Source organism: Miscanthus floridulus, chromosome 11, assembly GCF_019320115.1.
Source record: "Miscanthus floridulus cultivar M001 chromosome 11, ASM1932011v1, whole genome shotgun sequence".
NCBI classification, from domain to species: Eukaryota; Viridiplantae; Streptophyta; class Magnoliopsida; order Poales; family Poaceae; genus Miscanthus; species Miscanthus floridulus.
The window spans coordinates 17,961,654-17,981,261 of record NC_089590.1 but is presented as its reverse complement, the minus strand read 5'-3'; the positions used below and the strand labels follow the sequence as shown (position 1 = coordinate 17,981,261).

Here is a 19,608-nt window from a genome sequence, read left to right as displayed (position 1 = left end):
AGCAAGGGTGAAGAGAATGGAGAAGATGCTGGCGTCGGTCAACTGACCGGACGCTGGATCTGAATGCACCGGACGCTGGCAGGCTGCGTCCGGTCACGCTGACGTACGGTGACGTAGTAGCTGGAGAGTGACCGGACGCTGGCTGCGTCCGATCGCGTTCGACCGAACGCGTCCGGTCATGCTCGGGAGCTTACTGGAAACGACCGGACGCTGAGGGTCCAGCGTCCGGTCAGTTGAGTGCTGCTGCGTCCGGTCAGGTCAAGTGACCGTTGGAACTGGGACACGTGGTCGTCTGTGAGCGACCGGACGCTGAGGTCCAGCGTCCGGTCAACACGACCGGAGCGTCCGGTCGGCCCGACCGTTGCCCAGTGAAGGGGTAACGGCTAGTTTAGCCCTTGGGGCTATAAATAGAAGTGGCCTTCGGCCATGGCTGGTGTGGAGCACCTCAAGGGACTTAGTGTCCATGCTTGTGAGTGCTTGGGAGCCCTCCATCACACATATACTTGATAGTGATCATTCGATTGTGTGAGTAAGCGATTCTAGTGCGGTTGCATCGTGAGGTTGCATCGAGTGGCACTAGGTGATCGAGTTGCAAGCCGGTGGTGCTTGTTACTCTTGGAGGTTGCCACCTCCTAGACGGCTTGGTGGTGGTCTCCGTCGAAGCGCGCAAGAAGCTTGTGCGGCGCTCCGGAGAAGTGCTTGTGAGGGGCATTGTGCTCGCCCCGCGGGAGCCGCGAAGAGCAACTCTAGTAAAGCGTGTCATTGAGCTACCCTCACTCAAGGGGTAGGTTCTTGCGGCGCCCGATGTGCGGGCTTAGCGGGTGATGCTAATTAGCCGCCGAACCACCAAGTGAGCGGTCGACACAACGGGGACTAGCGTGTTGGCAAACACGTGAACCTCGGGAGAAAAATCATCGTGTCAACCTTGTTCTTCCCGTTGGTTTGCATCCCCATTACACAAGCTTGCAATTACTTTTATACATATTAAGCTTGTGTAGTTGCTCTTGTAATTAGATAGCTTGTGCAGCTTGCTAATTACCTTCTTGCTTATGTAGCATAGAAGTAGCTCCCTTGCGTGGCTAATTTGGTTTTAGTAACCTTGTTAGTCACATTGCTTAGTTTGTGTAACTAAGTATTTACGCTCTCTAATTAGGCATTGGTTGCCTTATTATTGAGCATTGCTAGTGAGCTTAGTTAGCTTTGTGCTTTTGATTACTAGCATGTGTAGGAGCTCCCTTGTCGCTTAAAGTACTAGTGGCATAGGTTTGTGTAACCTTGCTCCTAGAATTGTTTAGGAGAGCTCTAGCTAGTCCGGCACCTTTGTTGCATAATTGTTATCTTTGCAAGGTGCTAGTGAACACATATAGTGGGGTATAGTCTTGGCTAGACCGATAGTTTTAATTCCGCACTTGTATCGATTAGCCGACGTGATTAAGTTTTAGAAAAGACTATTCACCCCCCCTCTAGTCGCCATCTCGACCCTTCAACCGCGCACGCTCTCCTGAAGCAGAGGTCCATGCCAGCCAAATTCTGGGGGGAGGCGGTGATAACGGCGGTGCATCTACTCAACCGCGCGCCGACAAGAAGCTTGCAAGGCAAGACCCCCTATGAGGCCTGGCACGGACGAGCGCCGGCGGTGAGCTACCTGCGTACATTCGGCTGCGTCGCCTACACAAGGGAGCTCGGGCAGCTGCGCAAGCTCGACGACCGCGGCAAGGCTGGGGTCTTCATCGGCTACGCCGAGGGCGCCAAGGCCTACCGGGTCCTCGATCCGGCGACGGGACGCATTAAGGTGAGCCGCGACGTGGTGTTTGATGAAGGGCGCGGCTGGGATTGGTCCAATTCGGCCGCCGGGACGTCTGCTTCCGCCTCCAGCGACTTCGACATCGAGTTCTAGGGAATCGACACAGACGGAGCTCCGCCGCGCGCGCCGTCACCAGCTCCAGGGGAGCACGATCCACAAGCCTCCTCTGCTTCACCAGCCTCCTCTGCTTCACCAGCAGCAGAGACCGAGCAGGCGGACCCAGTTGAGTTCGCGTCACCGCTCGAGGACGACGACGATCGCCTTTGACGCTTCCTACGACGGCGAGCGGCTGCGGTACCGTACCATGCCCAACATCATCGGGGACACACCCACACCGCTGCCGGCTTCACGTCTCTTCGCCGAGCTTCACCTCACGCACGCCGGCGAGCCGGCCAACTTCGCGGAGGCTGAAGGCGATCCTGCCTGGCAGGCCGCCATGGAGCAGGAGATCAAGGCAGTTGAGCAGAACCGCACTTGGGAGCTTGTGGAGCTTCCTCCCGGTCACCGGCCCATCACTCTGAAGTGGGTCTACAAGCTCAAGAAGGACGAGCGAGGCGTGATGACCAAGTACAAGGCGCGTTTGGTGGTGCGGGGCTTCGTCTAGCAGGAAGGGATCGACTTCGACGACGCGTTTGCTCCCGTGGTGCGCATGGAATCCGTCCGAGTCCTCCTCGCACTGGCGGCCCAAGAAGGATGGCGCGTCCACCATATGGACGTCAAATCTGCCTTCCTCAACGGCGACCTCAAGGAGGAGGTGTACGTAAAGCAGCCGCCTGGCTTCACCGTCGCCGGGAAGGAGAAGATGGTGTACCGTCTGCGCAAGGCTTTGTATGGCCTACGGCAGGCTCCGCGAGCTTGGAACGCCAAGCTGGACGCCACCCTCAAGGAGATGGGTTTCCAGCAAAGCGACCATGAAGCCGCAATGTACAGGCGAGGAACAGGGGAGGAGCTGCTGCTGATCGGCGTCTATGTTGACGACTTGATCATCACCGGTGCCAGCGCTCAAGCCATAGAAGGTTTCAAGGCTCAGATGAAGAAGGTTTTCGACATGAGCGACCTCGGTCTCCTGTCCTTCTACCTGGGGGTCGAAGTACACCAAGATTCAGCTGGGATCACTCTGAGGCAAACCCATTATGCCAAGAGGATCCTTGAGATGGGAGGTATGGATGCCTGCAACCCCGCCCATACACCAATGGAGGAGCGGCTGAGGTTGAGCAGGCAGAGCGCGGCTGCAGAGGTTGATCCTACCCAATACAGAAGATTGGTGGGCAGCTTGCGCTACTTGGTCCACACAAGACCTGACTTAGCCTTCTCAGTAGGCTTTGTCAGTCGATTCATGGAGAGGCCGACCGCAGAACACCAAGCAGCCATCAAGCGCATCTTGAGATATGTGGCTGGTACTCTGGAGCTTGGCCTGCACTACACTAAAGCTCCAGGGAGAGCAAGGTTTGTTGGGTACTGCGACAGTGACTTGGCTGGGGACATTGACACTAGCAAGAGCACTAGTGGCACCTTGTTCTTTCTGGGAAGCAATCTTGTGTGCTGGCAGTCAGTGAAGCAGAAGGTGGTGGCTCTATCTAGTTGTGAAGCTGAGTACATTGCCACTACCACAGCTGCAAAACAAGCAATTTGGCTATCTAGGCTGCTGGCAGACCTCCTTGGAAGGAATGTGGAAGTGGTTCAACTGAAAGTTGATAGCAGGTCTGCACTTGCTCTAGCCAAGAATCCAGTCTTTCATGAGCGCAGTAAGCACATCAGGATCAAGTATCACTTCATCAGACACTGCTTGAAGGATGGAAGTATCAGGGCTGATCACATATCCACCACTGATCAGCTAGCTGATATTCTAACCAAGTCTCTTGGAAGATCAAAATTTGAAGAGATGAGGGGAAGAATTAGGCTCAAGCAGATCACTTCCAAGGACCACAAGGCTAAAGGGGAGAATTGTCAGTAGTTAGCCTAGTGTTGATGTTTTCCAATTACCTACTATAGCTATTTACTATTCACTGTCATGTAATTTTTCAGGTTCCTTAGCAACCAAGTTGATCATGGTGCCTTGGCAACCAAGTAGGAATCATAGCATCTGCTTTATGCAGTTAGAATATGCTAAGGAGTAGGTACACCACTTGCTTATATATGCAGTGGTTAGCATCTTCTTGTATCTAAGTCATTTTTGCAATTCAATACAATCCAAGTGGCCTGTTGGCCAAGCTGCCCTCTGGCAGCCAACAGCACTTGCCACTACATCTACAACACCGTCCCCTGTGCATCGGCGACCATGATGCATCTCTATCATCACCATAGCGCCTCTTCTACACCCCTGACTTCATGTGCGACTGCCTCAACATTTGCTACCTCAATTGCTACATCGACCATGGCTATCTCTAGCACGACATCCTTGAACACGGCTGCTTGTCCTCGCGCTCGGCAACCTCGACATCGGCACAAAGGGCTACCACATAGCTTAAGCAATCGCATCAACTTCCTCTCTAGCCACAACACCCGCGACGCATCGACCATTATGAATACGTGGGTGTCAGGTCATCGACTTACAAACCTTCAGCTTCTCCAATCTCACCATCTGTGCCGCTCCCGTTGTGACTACGAGAGGATGGGATATCTCCAGATATGGTAGATTAGGATAATGTAATCTCAGCTTGCCTTATCTCTAAGGGAGAATTCATGCCCCCTAAGCAATGTACTCGTTATAATCTGCCCCTAAGGGTCGGCAATACAATCAATAATTCCACCAAATCTCTTCCTCCAACGCCATCATGTCACATAAAACATTCATCATGTCAAAGTATATTATGACTAGGACAGAGATTATGATCCCATGAACCGACTTGACACCCAAGTCATGTAAACTCTATACATACCGTCCGAGAGGCACAATGGAAATCATCCTATTCCACCATTCTATCCCTCTTGTATGGTATCACGAGTCCAGGTTCAAATCCTAACCCTAGCCGTCGCTCGATTCTGCACCGCACACCCCCAAAAAGATCAAAGTTTTTTTTTTAGCATTAAATACAGCAGGGGAGGCCCCCACTGTAGAGATTTTATTAAAAGAGGCAAAAAAAATTGTACAAACTTGTCTAGCAAGATGCTGCTCCAGGGTGTCCGCCTGCGCGCGCTCCTTGTCAAGGGCGGCAGCGGCGGCGCGGACGCGCTCCTGGGCGGCGGCGGCGGACTTGAGGAGGTCAGCCTCCGCTTGGATTTGCAGGCTGCGCTCCTCGTTGGTGGTGCGCAGAGAAGCAGCCTCGGTCTCGAGCTTCTGGGCGGCGGCAAGGGCATCATCGCGGAGCTTCGTCGCGGTGGCCACGGCGGATGCGCCCGAGCTCGAGCCGCCGGAAGGAGGGGCGGCCATGGGCGCGCGGCGGGTGCGGAGGCTCGCGCGGCGGGCGCGGGCGCAGCCCGAGGCGCGCGCGATGCGAGGAGTCAGGCGCGGCGCGGGTGGAGCGGAAAACAGGGGAACGTAATTAGTCTGATACCATATTAGAGGAAGGCCAAACTGGCTTAGTATTCCTTGATCAATAGATTACAGAGGGTTTACACTTATATAGAGATTGGAGACAGCCGAAAGGGCCAGCCCAGCCTGGCAGGCGGCACAGGTAGCTAGGGGATTACACGGGTAGCTAGGAGATTACAGTAAAGGAGTAATTAATTCTAACAGCTTATATCCTTTTTTTGTTTTCCCGACTACTGATGAGGGTTAAGTCACCGATTGCCCATCGACCTTGCACATATCTACTCCAAAATCAAAATCGACTACACCGGCCTCTACCACTTCAACCTCCACGACGGGCAAGCGATGCCAAAGGGATGCCTTCCCACGTCGCTTCTCAGTCATCGTGTCTGCATGTCTTTATTGTTGGTTTGTCATTGCCACTACTGCCGACTTGCGCCATCGTCGTCCCACCTCGCCTGTACAAGCAGCCGATTGTGCATGATCCACCCAGCTCCCGTAACTGCTACGCAACACCACGACCCATGTCCCATCACTTGTCCCCTCATCGTTGCATCTAGATCGCCATCTCCTGTGCATCAACAATTATGCTAAGCAATCTATCTCAACCTAATCAGGTCTTCATCGCCAACATCGAGCACCACCACCAACATTGCGTCAGGATTGCTCGCCCTCGAGCAAGAGCGTCCACCAGGATTGCTCGCCTTCGCACAGGAGCGTCCACTCCCACAATGCTTCTTTTTCGTCCAGCACCACCTCGTTGCTACCATCCTCGTCTCTTCTCTAGCTACTTCAGCTACTCAGACAACAACGGGATGCATCTGCACATTCTACCCCTATCGTTCTGCACAACGCAACTATCATCTGTTGCATAACCCAGTCTCAGTTTACTCAGTTTTAGCTCCTATTCTTAGATGTTCTATTTTTAGCTAATTGACTTGGTGAGCTTGTTCTCTTCTCAATGGACGAGCGTGTCTCCGTATCAGCCAGATGCATGCATAGTTCATGCAGTGGCTCAGCTTAGCTTCAGTTTTTGTAGTGGTGATCGTGCACAGCACTAACTCGTTCATGGGATGACATGAACCGCTAAGAGGTAGTGAGGTGCATGGTGTGGTCTGTATTGAAGTTGATCAATAGCATACATGAGTTGCAGCCCCAAAAGTTCCAGTGTGTTCGTGTTGTGTCCACTGAGTTGCGTGTGTGCGTTCACCAAATTCCTGGGTCATCCTCTCTATCCCCGGCAAGGATCGCCGGTGAGTAGGAGAGACGACATCATCGGGGCCTTTTATGCTAGTCCCTTGGACATTTGTGTACGGTTGGGGACAACTACCTAGTACATCCAGTATTGACAACACTAGTGGAAGCATTCACCCTCGATGAGTTACTAGGCCTAGCAACCCCAGCACACACTTCGTCCATAGCGACTTGACTACATCGACTTCGGAATTGACCCTCCCTTTCTCACCCCGTTTCATTCATCAACAGCCCTGATTACGTCGACCTCGACATCGCCCTCTTCCATGACAAGACGTGTCTCTGTCATCACCATGGCACCTCTTTTGCGCCCATGGCATGATGTGCCACTACGTCGGCATCAACAACCCAACCACAACTACGTAGACCATGACTTCATGGTATCTTCTACCATGGCTACTTCATGCTCACGCTCGTCTACATCGACATTGGCACAAAGGGCTATCGCCTTGCATGAGCTACTCGTCGGTTTTCTTCTCCAGTGTTAGAAAACCTCATGGCTACGATAGAGTTATTTGGGATTAAGATCCCACGTACCTGTTTCACACCCAAGTCATGTAAATTCTATATATACCGCATGAGAGGCTCAATGTAAATCATCCTATTCCACAAACTCTATTCCTCTTACACATCCCATCACTGAGTCCTCACTAGCATATTATACTAACAAAATGGCAATTAAATCCAACAAGCGACACATTAACCAACAACTCAAGATTATGATGTTTACACCTAGCATGCCAGTATTCAGATAAAGGAATGCCCAGTGTATTTTTTTCCCTGTAATATGTAAAGAGATGGATAAAGTCAACAATGCACCACTTACCCAAGCTTAAGCAGCCCTGCAACAGTGCTGGCACTAATATCAAAATCAACCTTTGGCTGGATAATAAAATTTCCTTCCCTTATAGGCTAGCAAATATTTAAGGGAAGAGAAAGGGCAACATGTTACAGACCCATGTCAAAGAAACATATTGAAAAAACAATTAAGTGTGCATACCTCTCTTATCAACAATGCGAATCTTCCTTCACAAATTCTGACCCGGATACACTCACCTTCTGTCAGCTGGCCATTTGTTGGTATGCCAGGAAGCCGTAAGTACACATCAGTAAAGTTCTGGACAGAACTGCAGACTTTACTAGCATCTAGTACCTTCAGTATGTCTTGGTATGACACCTAACAATAGAGCAAAAACTCATCACCACACAAAACATGGAATGCGCATTGTTTCCCTAGATGGCTTCCTAGGTGCTCAGATATAAAACCCCAGTAGTAGGTTTATCTAACCTAGGCAAACTATCTAGGCTCTAGTGACACTATCCCCCCCCCCCCCCCCCCCCCCCCCAGGGTAGTCAGCTAAGCATACCAATGACCTATTTGGTACAAAGCAATGATCTGCCTCCCAACTATCACTTAGCGCCGAGGGTGAACATAGGAAATGTGGGAATATAAAGTTGTATATTTACCTGTTTTTTACTTTTTAACACAAAAAGCGAGCTTTCTGGAGAGAGCACAGGATCAAAATCGTTTTGAATCTTAAGCTGCCAAGCAAGTGGAGAAATAAGAATGCATAAGTACACAAACTTACTGGAAGCATCATAACAGCAGAATATTGGACAGTTATGTAAGGTGAAAAAAAATAGGTCAACAATTATGTTTCTTGTACCAACATGAGCATGGACAAGATGTGGTTCAATGTATTGCTGAAACAGTGGAAACACAGTGGTCATGATTTCAGTCTGGGAAATAGAAAAGCCAGCACGATTCTTGTCTCTCTGTATTCTTGCAATAAGGTGTGAATGAACTCCACCAACCTAGTGCCAGGGAATATGTTAATCTCAAAAGAAATATTTACAATGATATAGCAAGATGATGGAACCAGACTAGAAATTTGTTGAAGATTTGAGAAGGGTCTTACAACTGCAATCCACAAATCCAGAAATTTCCTTATAGCAGGATGTAAAGTATAGACACCTTCAAAGATGACCTGGTATCCAAATGTAAATCATGAAAGGATCACTCCTCATCCATGAAATCTAAGCATTGCAGATTGTAATACACCCTCTGTTCCAAATCGTAGCTCACTTTGGTTTTGTCCTAAGTCAAACTTCTCTAAGTTTGACTGTGTTTTTTGAAAAAAAAAATCGCGAAGGACGCAGGAGAGCTGCGTGCCATTTCAAAAAATATATTAAAACCTACAAGCTTAAATAGATGTACTATATGGAGAATCCATGGTTCTAAAAAATGTAATTAATCGTACGTTTACGCACGCTTAATAGTCATTAACAGACCCCTACTGTTTCGTTTAGGCCCTATGCTGGGTTCCATTTGTTACGAATAAAGAGAGACTGAATTGGATGATAATATTGAGGCCCAATAAGGATTACTATATATAGAGCACATGAGAGACACAAGAGGGAAACCGAAGACTATGAGATTACACTAATACCCTTGACTATTATATCTTAACACCCCCTCTCAAATGCAACGTGAACGCAATGTCGTTGCATTTGGAGAGTTGGCACTATGCACTAGACTTCAAATATAAAAGCATCCAAAATCCAAAGTAGAAGATGTTGTCAAAGCGTGCAACTCTTGAACAACGTCGATGTAAAAAATGATCTCCACAAGAGGGTACTGCCTTCACAACCTGTATTTCAGCAAATACCTCAAGTCTTCACAAAACAGTACTTCACTCTTCAACTATGTGTTAGTCGTTGAATTCTTACTCTTGGTAGTAGCAGAATTCTTACTCTCATCGAGAAGGGATGACACTAGGAGTTGGGGCAATTTTCTGATTTATTTCTCACACAAATGTCATGCCAACCTGAGGGGTTGGGGATACATATTTATAGGCTGCTAGCCAGCCAAGCATATGCCAAGATGCTAGATGCTAACATGCTGTCCTAAAAACAGATGCTGTCCTAGATGCTAAGATGTTGTCCTAACCAGTCAAGGATGATGTCCTTGATGCTAAGATGTTGTCCTAGCCAGCCAGGATGTTGTCCTTGATGGGCAGCAAGACCACCATGCAGCCACAAGGACCATATGCTGCAGCCCCACAAAGAGCAGCCAACACAGAGGCTTATCCCATCACTATGAACCTTGCTTTGGAGATTTTAAACTCGACAATAATATAGAGATGTGTCAAATCAAGCCAAAGGAAGCAGAGAGATCACTCACTGCTGCAAGATGGCACGCAGTAGGATAGAATGGTGATGACGACAAAATAAACGGTCATTGATCATGAAGCGTAGCAAAATGGGCTACAAAAGAGACCAAGAGGGCATAGTCGCATCAATGATGATGATGATTAGCTAAATGGACAGACTCAGCTAACCAAAGAAAAAAAAATGCTGATCTGACAATAAATTTGTGGACACACGGCTTGGATGAACTGTGATGTGTAGAATTGGACTTGGATGGACACTGATGCAATGGAATTTAGGAAATAGGCCTCCACATACTCTAGCAGCAGAAGATGAAGCAAATTGGTGGACAACAGAAGATTGAATGCATGGGCACAGAGCCGACAGCAGACCTAGCAGAACAGAGCACCAAGCACAGGATGGAGCACAAAGAAATCAGCCAAGCAAGCAAATGGCAGGTCTGGGCCTTGATTCTTCAACATTTGAACTTTGTCGCTGTTGCACCTTCGCCAACGACATCTAATTTCTCTGGTGGTGGAGGTTGGCTATCAGAAGGGTGCCGAAGGAGATGAGGAAGGGCTTCAATTCCATCATCATTCTTGTTTCCTGGGAAGTTGGAAACTTTGGAACTCTTCTGTATTTGAAGGAGCTTCTCCAAACGTTCAAGCGCTTTTACAAACCATAGGGGGTGAGTGCAGTCTTTGGTGCATGGCAGGTGCTTCCAAGCTCAGTGACCTTCTAGCTAGGTCACTGACCCCAGGGGCTGGGGGGTTAGCCACTGATGTGGTAGGATGGTCATGTTTTCTTTTTTGTCACAAGCATAGTCTGCCTTGTGTGTGTGTTGGGAACATCAAGTCCTGGTTCTTTCTAAACCCAGCTCGTTTTATTTTTTTTTTCTTCTATCATAATGAAATGACATGCAGCTCTCCTTTGTAGTTCGAGGAAAAAAAAAGTGAACTATAATTTAAAACGGAGGGAGTAAGTACCTAAAGAGAAGTATAAATATTTGGAAAACAATATTATCAATCTCAACCTAATTTGACCCAGTGTCTCCATTTGTTTAAATACAAATATTTCAATTATCTCAGCTTTACATTTCATTAATCTATCATGAAGGGCAGGCCTGGTGCAAGCGGTAGAGTCTTACCGCCTGTGACCGGAAGGTCCCAGGTTCGAGTCGCGGTCTCCTCGCATTGCACAAGCGAGGGTAAGGCTTGCCACTAACACCCTTCCCCAGACCCCGCACAGAGCGGGAGCTCTCTGCACTGGGTACGCCCTTTAGCTACTATAAGCATACCATTTAATGAAACTGACAACCATTCGAACGGAGGTATGGAATTGCATATTCAGAAAATATTACAATGCACCAGAGGAATAGTTGACAAATTTCAAAAAAAAAATGCATAGAACAATAAAAAAAATAGCCCGTTGAAACAAAGTAAAATGTACTCGATGAGAGGCTTGGATGGATATATACTTTACCACTCCACTTTCCTCGGATACTTGAAGCTCCTTGAACCCCTTTCTGCTGAAATTTTCGAAGTCGAAGCAAGGAACTTCCGCTTTATGACTATTTCTGATTTCCATAATGTTCTGTGTTATAATAATTCATGTACACATTTTAAACACAGTAGCGAATAAACAATCTACTTGCTCATATCATGAATTAACACCTTAAACTGTACCAATCTACTCTATTTCATCATAATATAAGTGCAAAACCGATCAGCACATAGACCAATTTTATAGAGGCCTTTTGAGGTTGATCCATATTTAAAGAACCACTAGACCATGAACCAACTCCTTTAAGCTCAGGCATTGTGGTGTCATTTCAAAGTCGCTCATTTCTTTCCCGGGGTAACAGACTAGATTCCATAGCACAGCAACCAAAAACTGGAGTACTGGACCTTACTAGATTTATATTAATGCACAGATCTTGGTACTATGCTTAGACTTTAGAGCTTCAAGATGAATAATTGATATTGCAGATGCCTTTTGATTTTTGAATGAAGTACTCTTCATGCACATGTAAAAGCAGCAAAAGGGAAGGTTTCATGGATTTGATGGTATAATGGATCCACAGCATTTAATGTTTATCAGGTTCAATAAAACAGGATGGAGTAACACCACGATTCACTTTAAATTGTCCTGTTTTAGCAAGGAATGAAGTTGGTCCAGAGCTGTCAAGTACTCAAGTAGAGAGGTTAGATGTTCTCTTCCTTCTATACTGTGAGTAAAATGTCAACTACAATTTCAACTTATGTTGATCAGTTTGAGCATGTTTTGCAAGTTCACCAGTTAGCTATCCCACCAGCTTTTCAACTGAAGTACATAGCAAGCCAGTTATGAGAATATGCTCTTCATCTTTGTTACCGGCTTACCGCTATGTACAGCCATGATTCTGGCATGTAAAATGGATATCAGCTCATTTCTATTGATTTTTTTATCAGCTGATTCATCCTTTACATTGTTTAAGTTTATATATTTATTCTGAACGTGGAAAAATGCTAATATCAGCATCTGTGCTTGCTAACTTTCAGAATAATTAATTGCCACACCTTCAAAATACCATAGTATCAGAGTCATATGTATGCCAGCTGCATTGATACTAAGAGAAGGAAATTCAATAGCTGCCTTACCACCAGTTCTGACTAACTTTGCATGTTCAGAAATTTCGAGGAGTTTGAAGTGTATGTTAGCATAGGAAACAAAAAAGGGGATACATCACCTTAGTGAGCAAAGCAATATCCAATGAGCTGTAATCATCATACTTATAATCTCTCACTTGTTCAGGCTTGTAATAACTTTCCAAGCTTACAACTTCACAGCCAATTATATTTGCCATCTTCTGAGCTAAACTTGTCTTTCCCGATCCACTAGGACCACCTACAAAGAGTGAGAGGTCAAATAGTACTAACTTAAGCGCTTAAACCAAAACCCTCTAACGAAATGTGAAGCAAGAGCGAGCAAAAGGGAGAGGAGAGAGGGAAAGAGGGAGAGAGGGAGAGGGGGAGGGGGAGGGGAAGGGGAAGGGAGAGATAGGAGAGAATGAGTGCAACTATAGCAGAATATCCAAAAAGACACAAAACTAATACTCCATGCATGCCTCAATAGTGATGTACTCGATATTGTTGTGTCATTTGAAATTTCCCAATATTTTGCCAGTGTATAAGGTCACAATGAGCCTTAAGAAGTGGAGATAAAGTTTTTGTTATGTATAAGGTCCTGGTGAAGTTCAAGATGAGATTCCCATATCAATGAAAAGTATATATAGCATTTTTCCCAACCTCCTTATTCTATGCGCCGAATCCATTTCCCACAATCTTTCGCATTGTCTTGCACCCAGATTAACCCCCGAGTTACCGCCCTTATCTGTTAGACATATATGTGTGCCTTGTATGCGTGTGTACCTGGCATGGTTGAGTCAGCCGTGCCTTGATTATAGGCTTGATTAGGATTAGGATCAGCATCCCTTGGTTGTAGGCATCCCTTGATTGTAGGCCTTCCTAAACTACCTCAAGGGCTGCCTATATGTACTGCCCTCCTCTACAATCCTAATCAATCCATTCATTCCACGCAATCCTGCTTTCCTATATTATCTCCATCCCCCATCAAGCAGCTCTCTCCTCCTTCCTTCATCATCACCATAGTGCCACTAATCACAGGACCCATCGTTTAGATCCAGGACGCCCAGAGTCAATCTGTGGTGTACAGGGAAGGAGGGATTGGGCGAGGAGGAAAGCTGGGGTGAAATGTCATGTCAGCTTGGCAGATATCGATGACCCTCCACTCCATGGGGCAACATCCTCATCTAGTCCCCCACTTTTCACTCTGGCGGCCTTCCCATTGGATCCTTTACCCCCTCTTTTCTACTTCTCTCCCAAGGTGGGAAACAACACAAAGCATCATCCTCGTTCTCTCCCATGGGCAATGTCTGACAACAAGAAACAGTGCAATTTGTTGCAAATTTTGTTAATTGTGGTCAGGTCTCAAGCCTAGAGGGAGGTCTTTAATTTTCATGGCTAAGAATGATGTCTAGAGTATAATGTATCCCTTAAAAGGTGCCTGCTCAGCCTTAAGGTCCTTTTTCACCACACTAGGAATGCCCCAAGAGTTACCATCACTGATCATAATCAATGTATATATCGAATCTACATTCAAATCGACACCAAGACAGCATGATACGTAATCACAACAGGAACACAAAAGCAATAAGCCCAGCAATGATACTAATACTTGGACAACCCAATTCACAAAAGTATACAGCGATAAAAATGCAGTTCTGGCTACATCTAATAGTCTATCCAAGCATGCACCACTCACGCTCAGAACAAGAACATTTCTGTCCTCATAACTGTATGACTGTCTAGAGTTTTCGTCGTTTTCCAGTCAAAGAGGCTACCGTCCCTGCATATCCATTCAATTAGGATACTGACAGACTCAGTAGGACTTCATTCCGAGTGAATATGAGAATATGAAATTGCTAGGATATTTGGATTTCTAAGACCAACTGAATGGTTTCAAAGACAGAAGAATCAGGTATAGCTTTTTTACCTATCAAGTACTGCAAGGTAGATGTTTGGTCTACAACTTCAGTCTAAATACTAAACATGTTCCACTATGTTAGAAAAAGAAAGGGTGGAAGCATTACCAATCCCAACAATGACAGGGTATCCTTTGTTCTCCAACAATGCCTGACAGATAACATGATACACGTTTAATGAGATATCTATTAAATATGTATACAAGCTAACAATGCATAGGACTCATGGCAACATTTACCTGAATTGCTTGAACTGATAGGAGAAGGCCCCTATCCAGGTCATAAGAATCTGGCAGAGGAGCTAGCTGGATGTTACTTCTTGAAGAAGAATCTGAAAACATGTAGTACATAATCATCATACTATACATTGGACTCTGTGGTCCTAAGCTATTCTACTTTTCTTTCCATGGAAACAGTTTCACGAAATTCCAATACCAAGTTAAAGTTAACAACCTGGGATAAACTGCCATTTTGCCAAAACATGTTCCTGTTCCAACTTTTTGGGCGGAGATCTCGTCCATGGTTGCATCAAGTCATCAAGATTTGTAATGTTTTCAGCAGAAACACGAATAGGTTTAGGTGCAGCAATTTTCTTTTCTTGACTTTCAGTTAGCAGTGTGCTTGATACTGGTGGTGGTGTATTAAGTCGTGGAACCCCTAAGATCAATGCGGAACTTATTAGCAAGAAGGTCCGGTTGCAAACTAAGGGAATACAAGATATTACACCTTTGCTCTCCAAGATCATTTCTAAGTATGACTTTGTGATCCATGGTCCCTTTATACCAAGCTTTGAAGCCTCTGCTGCAACAATCTAAATTATGTAAGTCAGTTAAATTATCAAACTTTAACCAAGGCTCAATAACAAGTTCACAACAAACATACAAAGAAATCAGTCAAATTATACCAAGCTTTGAAGCCTCAACTACAACAGTCTAAATTATGTAAGTAAGTTAAATTATCAAACTTTAACCAAGGTTCAATCACAAGTTCACAACAAACATAAAAAGAAATCAGGACATCGTTCAGAATTCATAATCATAGATATATCTTTCTCTTGGAATTAAGAGCAACAATCTTTCAATTTCATACCTCTATTAAATTCACAGCATAAAAGATCCTATAGCCTAAACATTGTGAACTCTAGGAACCTGAAGAGTTCGAATTTCATAAGGTTCCTAGAAGTAAACATGTATAACAAACAGTTGAAGTACACAATTGTCAAATTCAGTCATCAAATGCTTTAGATGAAAAGGTGATAATATGCATTATAGGAATACTGACTAGTTATAAGAACACCTGTAAGCCACCCTAAATATTTTAAGCCAAAAGGCAGACATTACCCAAATTCAAGAATTATGAATTTCAAGGACGAAATAGAACAATTTTAGCACAAGATAAAAGTTAGCATTAATCAGATTCAACGATGACCATGACATGCTAGATGTTGCAAAACCCAAGAATGGACATCATGTTTGATCTCTTAAAAATTCCTGAGAATCCAGAAAAAATCAAGAGCACCAAAAAGCACAACTGAGTCATAACTCATCACCCAGCATAGAAGAATGTATACCTTTCTACTTGGACCTTTTAATACCAAAAAGGTCTCGTTTAGGGTGTCAATGGTCTCTGCCGCTATCAGTAATTGATCTCTATTGACAGATGTGCATGTACGCTTAAAGCTAACAACAACACTGTACCCCAAGGCCAACAATCCTCCAAGAGTTGTTCTTCCAACCTGAAATAATTCAGAAACATGCAGCACGTTCAGAACATCTCATCACGTTGCTGCAATTTTTAAGTGATACATAGTGCTCCTATGAAACAATTTAACTCTTCATTATAGGAGGGCTTCACCTAATTGAACTATGAAAAACACTTGCTAGTTGGGAGAGATTTAAATGTAATATAAATATTTAATCTTAAGGAGTGTAATAATGTAGAAGATACAAAAGAATATTTGAGTTTTAGTGTTGTTCTCAAATAAATTAAGATCATTTGCTACCAATATTTTGCAGGTTTGCAGCACAAACAAGCTTCTATGATAATATGTACTCCATTCCAAATTATAAGACATTTTGGCTTTTCAAGATACATAGCTTTTGCTATGCACTTAGATATACACTACGTCTAGATACATAGTAAAAGCAATGTATCTAGAAAACCAAAACATCTTATAATAATTTGGAACGGAGGGAGTAATATGTAATGCTTCCGGTAGTATTTCCACTTTCAGATTTACAAATTCCACTGCTTTAGAATTCATCAACCTGCACGCTGATAGAGGATGAACTAGCTCTTGTATTCATTCATATTGAGTAAACCAGATTACAGGGATTTATATTGGAGCTAGACTAACATGAGAGAGAGGGGGGGGAAGCACACAGGCGACAGCCAGGGAAGATTCCCAGGCATCAGCCGTCTAACAGTAAAGAGAAGTAAATTCTAGCAGTAAAGAGGGGGAGTAAATAGGTGACAGCCAGGGGAGGTTCCTAGGCGTCAGCCAGCTAGTAATAAAGGAAGCAGTAAACATGCTAACACACGCTCAAGCTGTCAACGTGCAGACCATACGCAGCCTCATCCCCGCTGTCCTCGACATCAACTCCAACAACTACACCCACTGGCGCAGTCAGATCCTTCTCATCCTCGGGAAGTACTGCCTCTAGCGCCACATCCTTGATGATGCTACCGATCATACCTTCCTAGACTGAGCACGCATGAACTGTGTTGTCCTGTCGTGGCTCTACGGACTCTACGGCAACATCTCAAGCAACCTCAAGGAGATCGTCCGGGCACACTGCACGTGCCATCTGGCTTGCCCTGGAACAATGTTTTCAAGTCGTCCGATTAATCGCGATTAATCGTGATTAATCGTCCTAATCGGTCCCCGACTTGTACAAGTCGTCCGATTAATCGCGATTAATCGTGATTAATCGTCCTAGTCGGTCCTATGGCGACTAGGTTCGACTGGACGACTTGAAAACATTGCCCTGGAACACCAATTCCTTGCCAATCGCGAACAGCGCGCCATCTACCTCGACACCGCCTTTCAAAACTTTGTCCAAGGCGACCTCTCCGTCACCGACTACTGTTGTAAGTTCAAGAACATGGCAGACACCCTTGGTGATCTCAGAGGACCGCATGCCATCCTCAACGTCGTCTGTGGCCTCAACGAGCACTTTGCCTCTCTATTGGCATGCACATTCAGTTTAGGCATCCCATCCCCACCTTCCTAGAGGCCCGCAACGACTTGATTCGGGCTGCTCACGGTTGTAGGCATCTGGGCCTTGAGCCCGCCATGGTTTTCTATAGATTGATCATTAGACATAATAGGCAAGGATATCTGACATTAACCGTAGATCATCCTTGCCTGTATATGCCCCTGTACTCTACAGGCCCTAATCAATCTACTGTTCTCTCGTGTATTACCATTGCTTTCAAATCTATTTCCCTCAATCTCCTCTACCAAGCACAGAGCAGTCAGGGCTTGACTCTGGCCCTCAGTCGCCCCCTGTTACAAGTCAAAGCCCTGTGCTCATTCCAATAACTCTGGGAGCTTTTGGTTGATATGAAAAGAAGGCAACAGTTGCATTTTCCACAAAGCATCACCAAGTATACAAAGGGCAAGCACAGCTTGCTGTGAAGTTCCTCAATGCCTACTAGATGTGATAATTCATTTTATTTCCAGGGCACTAATGTAACCATAGTTTTGAGTATGTGTTGTTGTGCATGTAACAGCTCTCCTGCATATTTGAGGAAAATAGCCTAACATCTATTGCATGCCTGAGTGAAGCACACTGTTAGTTTGCACTGTGCTCTAAACACTGGCAGTACATGCTGTTTCAGCTTAGTAAGCCACACCTATTCTTTTGCCAGAATGACAAACCAATGCAAGTTTTCAGTACTCAGCAACTTAAGGAAACATAAAACAGATCCTTTGAAGATCAGTGTATACCTCAAACTCAGCTTTTGGACGGATTATGAAGTACTTGTCAACAATCCTCTGGTCTCCGAGAGATAGGTAGTATCTTATTCCACATTGCCTAACCTTAATCCAATCATCAATCTTCATTTCTTCAGAAGCAAAAGGTGGCCTAAGGTACATCTCAATAAAGCTGGAATAATTGAAAAACCAATTGTCACAAACTAAAAACCTTGATGAAGGTACAAGGGAACTTTAAAAAGGCTACCAGGATCCTGATCTAGGTAGTATCTTTACCATTTGACTGTAATCAATCATAAAATTATGATCCTGCCGGACTTAAAATCGTATTATTTTAATGAAAATTGAAACATGGATTTTTTGCACATACATTTTCAGTTACAATCTACAGCATTGATTGTGAATGTGAACATGTGCTACCCCATATAAGTCTGAGATTTTTTTTCTCCTTAAAAGAAAAAAAACATGCAATGTGCAACAAAATTAAACTAAAAGAGTAGAGGTATCAACAAATTGTATATTAATGTTTAGTTAGTTTGGAGTCAGGAATACATTAGAAAACAGTCATGTGGGGCCTTCAATACGGCCAGTGTAACAAGAAGGACGATACGCAGCTGCCTGCCTAGAGATGATCATATACGATAGATAGATTTGCTTTTAGTTTGTTTTATTTACTAGAATCATGCCCATGCATTGCACCGGAGGAAAATAGTACCACGATAATTTAAATTTGACTGTGTTCAAGTATTTCCAAAAAACAATACTTTGAACGAAATATTTGCAACATTCCATTTATAGTCAGATCCATCTTTATGATTAATGTTCAATTAACATAATTTGACGGGCACAGCGGCCTCGGTTTCGCGAATGACACGATCTCAGTTTGACGGCGCGGGACGGTCTCGGTTTCGCGGTCGACACGGTCTCTGTTTGACGGCCTGGTGTACACGTCAAGAACTTTCAAGTCCCTCCTCGAGCTCCTGTCCGATGATGCTTCAGCGAGGCTGAGCTCCCTCGCGCTAGACATGATCCTCGACGTCACAGCGCGCTCCCACGGTGCTTCACGCGCCAAGGCCATGGAGGTGGGCGATGTCTACGTTCTCGTGGAGCTCCTCCCAACGCTGACCGCCGCATCACCATGTGCGCGCTCCTCCTGCTCAAGCGCCCATGCAAATGCTACGCATGTCAGGCCTCGCCAACAGGTTGGATGTTGATGAGCGGCGGCGTGATGAAGCTGCTGGCAGTGCGACGGAGGCACGCGAGGCTCCTATAGTTGAGGTTTTGGTCGTTTCTTATTATGAACAAGCGCGCTTGTAACAGAAAAATCCTAAGGTGTGCTGTGAGTTTTGTATTGGCTATCTTGAGCCTTCCTTTTTTTCCCTATCTTAATGCAATGATACGCAGCTCTCCTTCGTATTCCAGAAAAAAAAAAAGGCTGGACGCCGGCC

The 19,608-nt window shown here is 45.3% G+C and overlaps 1 protein-coding gene across 2 annotated transcripts in view; it reads right to left on the bottom strand.

Annotated features, from left to right (window-relative positions):
- The window catches only part of LOC136494600 (uncharacterized), a 42,009-nt gene that overhangs the window by 8,206 nt on the left and 14,195 nt on the right, over positions 1 to 19,608 (bottom strand). For both annotated transcript variants that reach the window (XM_066490758.1, XM_066490760.1), the window contains 13 exons: positions 18,173 to 18,332; positions 15,791 to 15,955; positions 14,947 to 15,031; positions 14,674 to 14,877; positions 14,460 to 14,551; positions 14,329 to 14,371; positions 12,406 to 12,563; positions 11,160 to 11,270; positions 8,447 to 8,515; positions 8,199 to 8,342; positions 7,995 to 8,069; positions 7,528 to 7,704; positions 7,354 to 7,439 (listed from right to left, as the gene is read on the bottom strand). In XM_066490758.1, the coding sequence (XP_066346855.1) occupies positions 7,354 to 7,439; positions 7,528 to 7,704; positions 7,995 to 8,069; positions 8,199 to 8,342; positions 8,447 to 8,515; positions 11,160 to 11,270; positions 12,406 to 12,563; positions 14,329 to 14,371; positions 14,460 to 14,551; positions 14,674 to 14,877; positions 14,947 to 15,031; positions 15,791 to 15,955; positions 18,173 to 18,332 (1,569 nt within the window). The remainder of the gene's footprint in view (positions 1 to 7,353; positions 7,440 to 7,527; positions 7,705 to 7,994; positions 8,070 to 8,198; positions 8,343 to 8,446; positions 8,516 to 11,159; positions 11,271 to 12,405; positions 12,564 to 14,328; positions 14,372 to 14,459; positions 14,552 to 14,673; positions 14,878 to 14,946; positions 15,032 to 15,790; positions 15,956 to 18,172; positions 18,333 to 19,608) is intronic.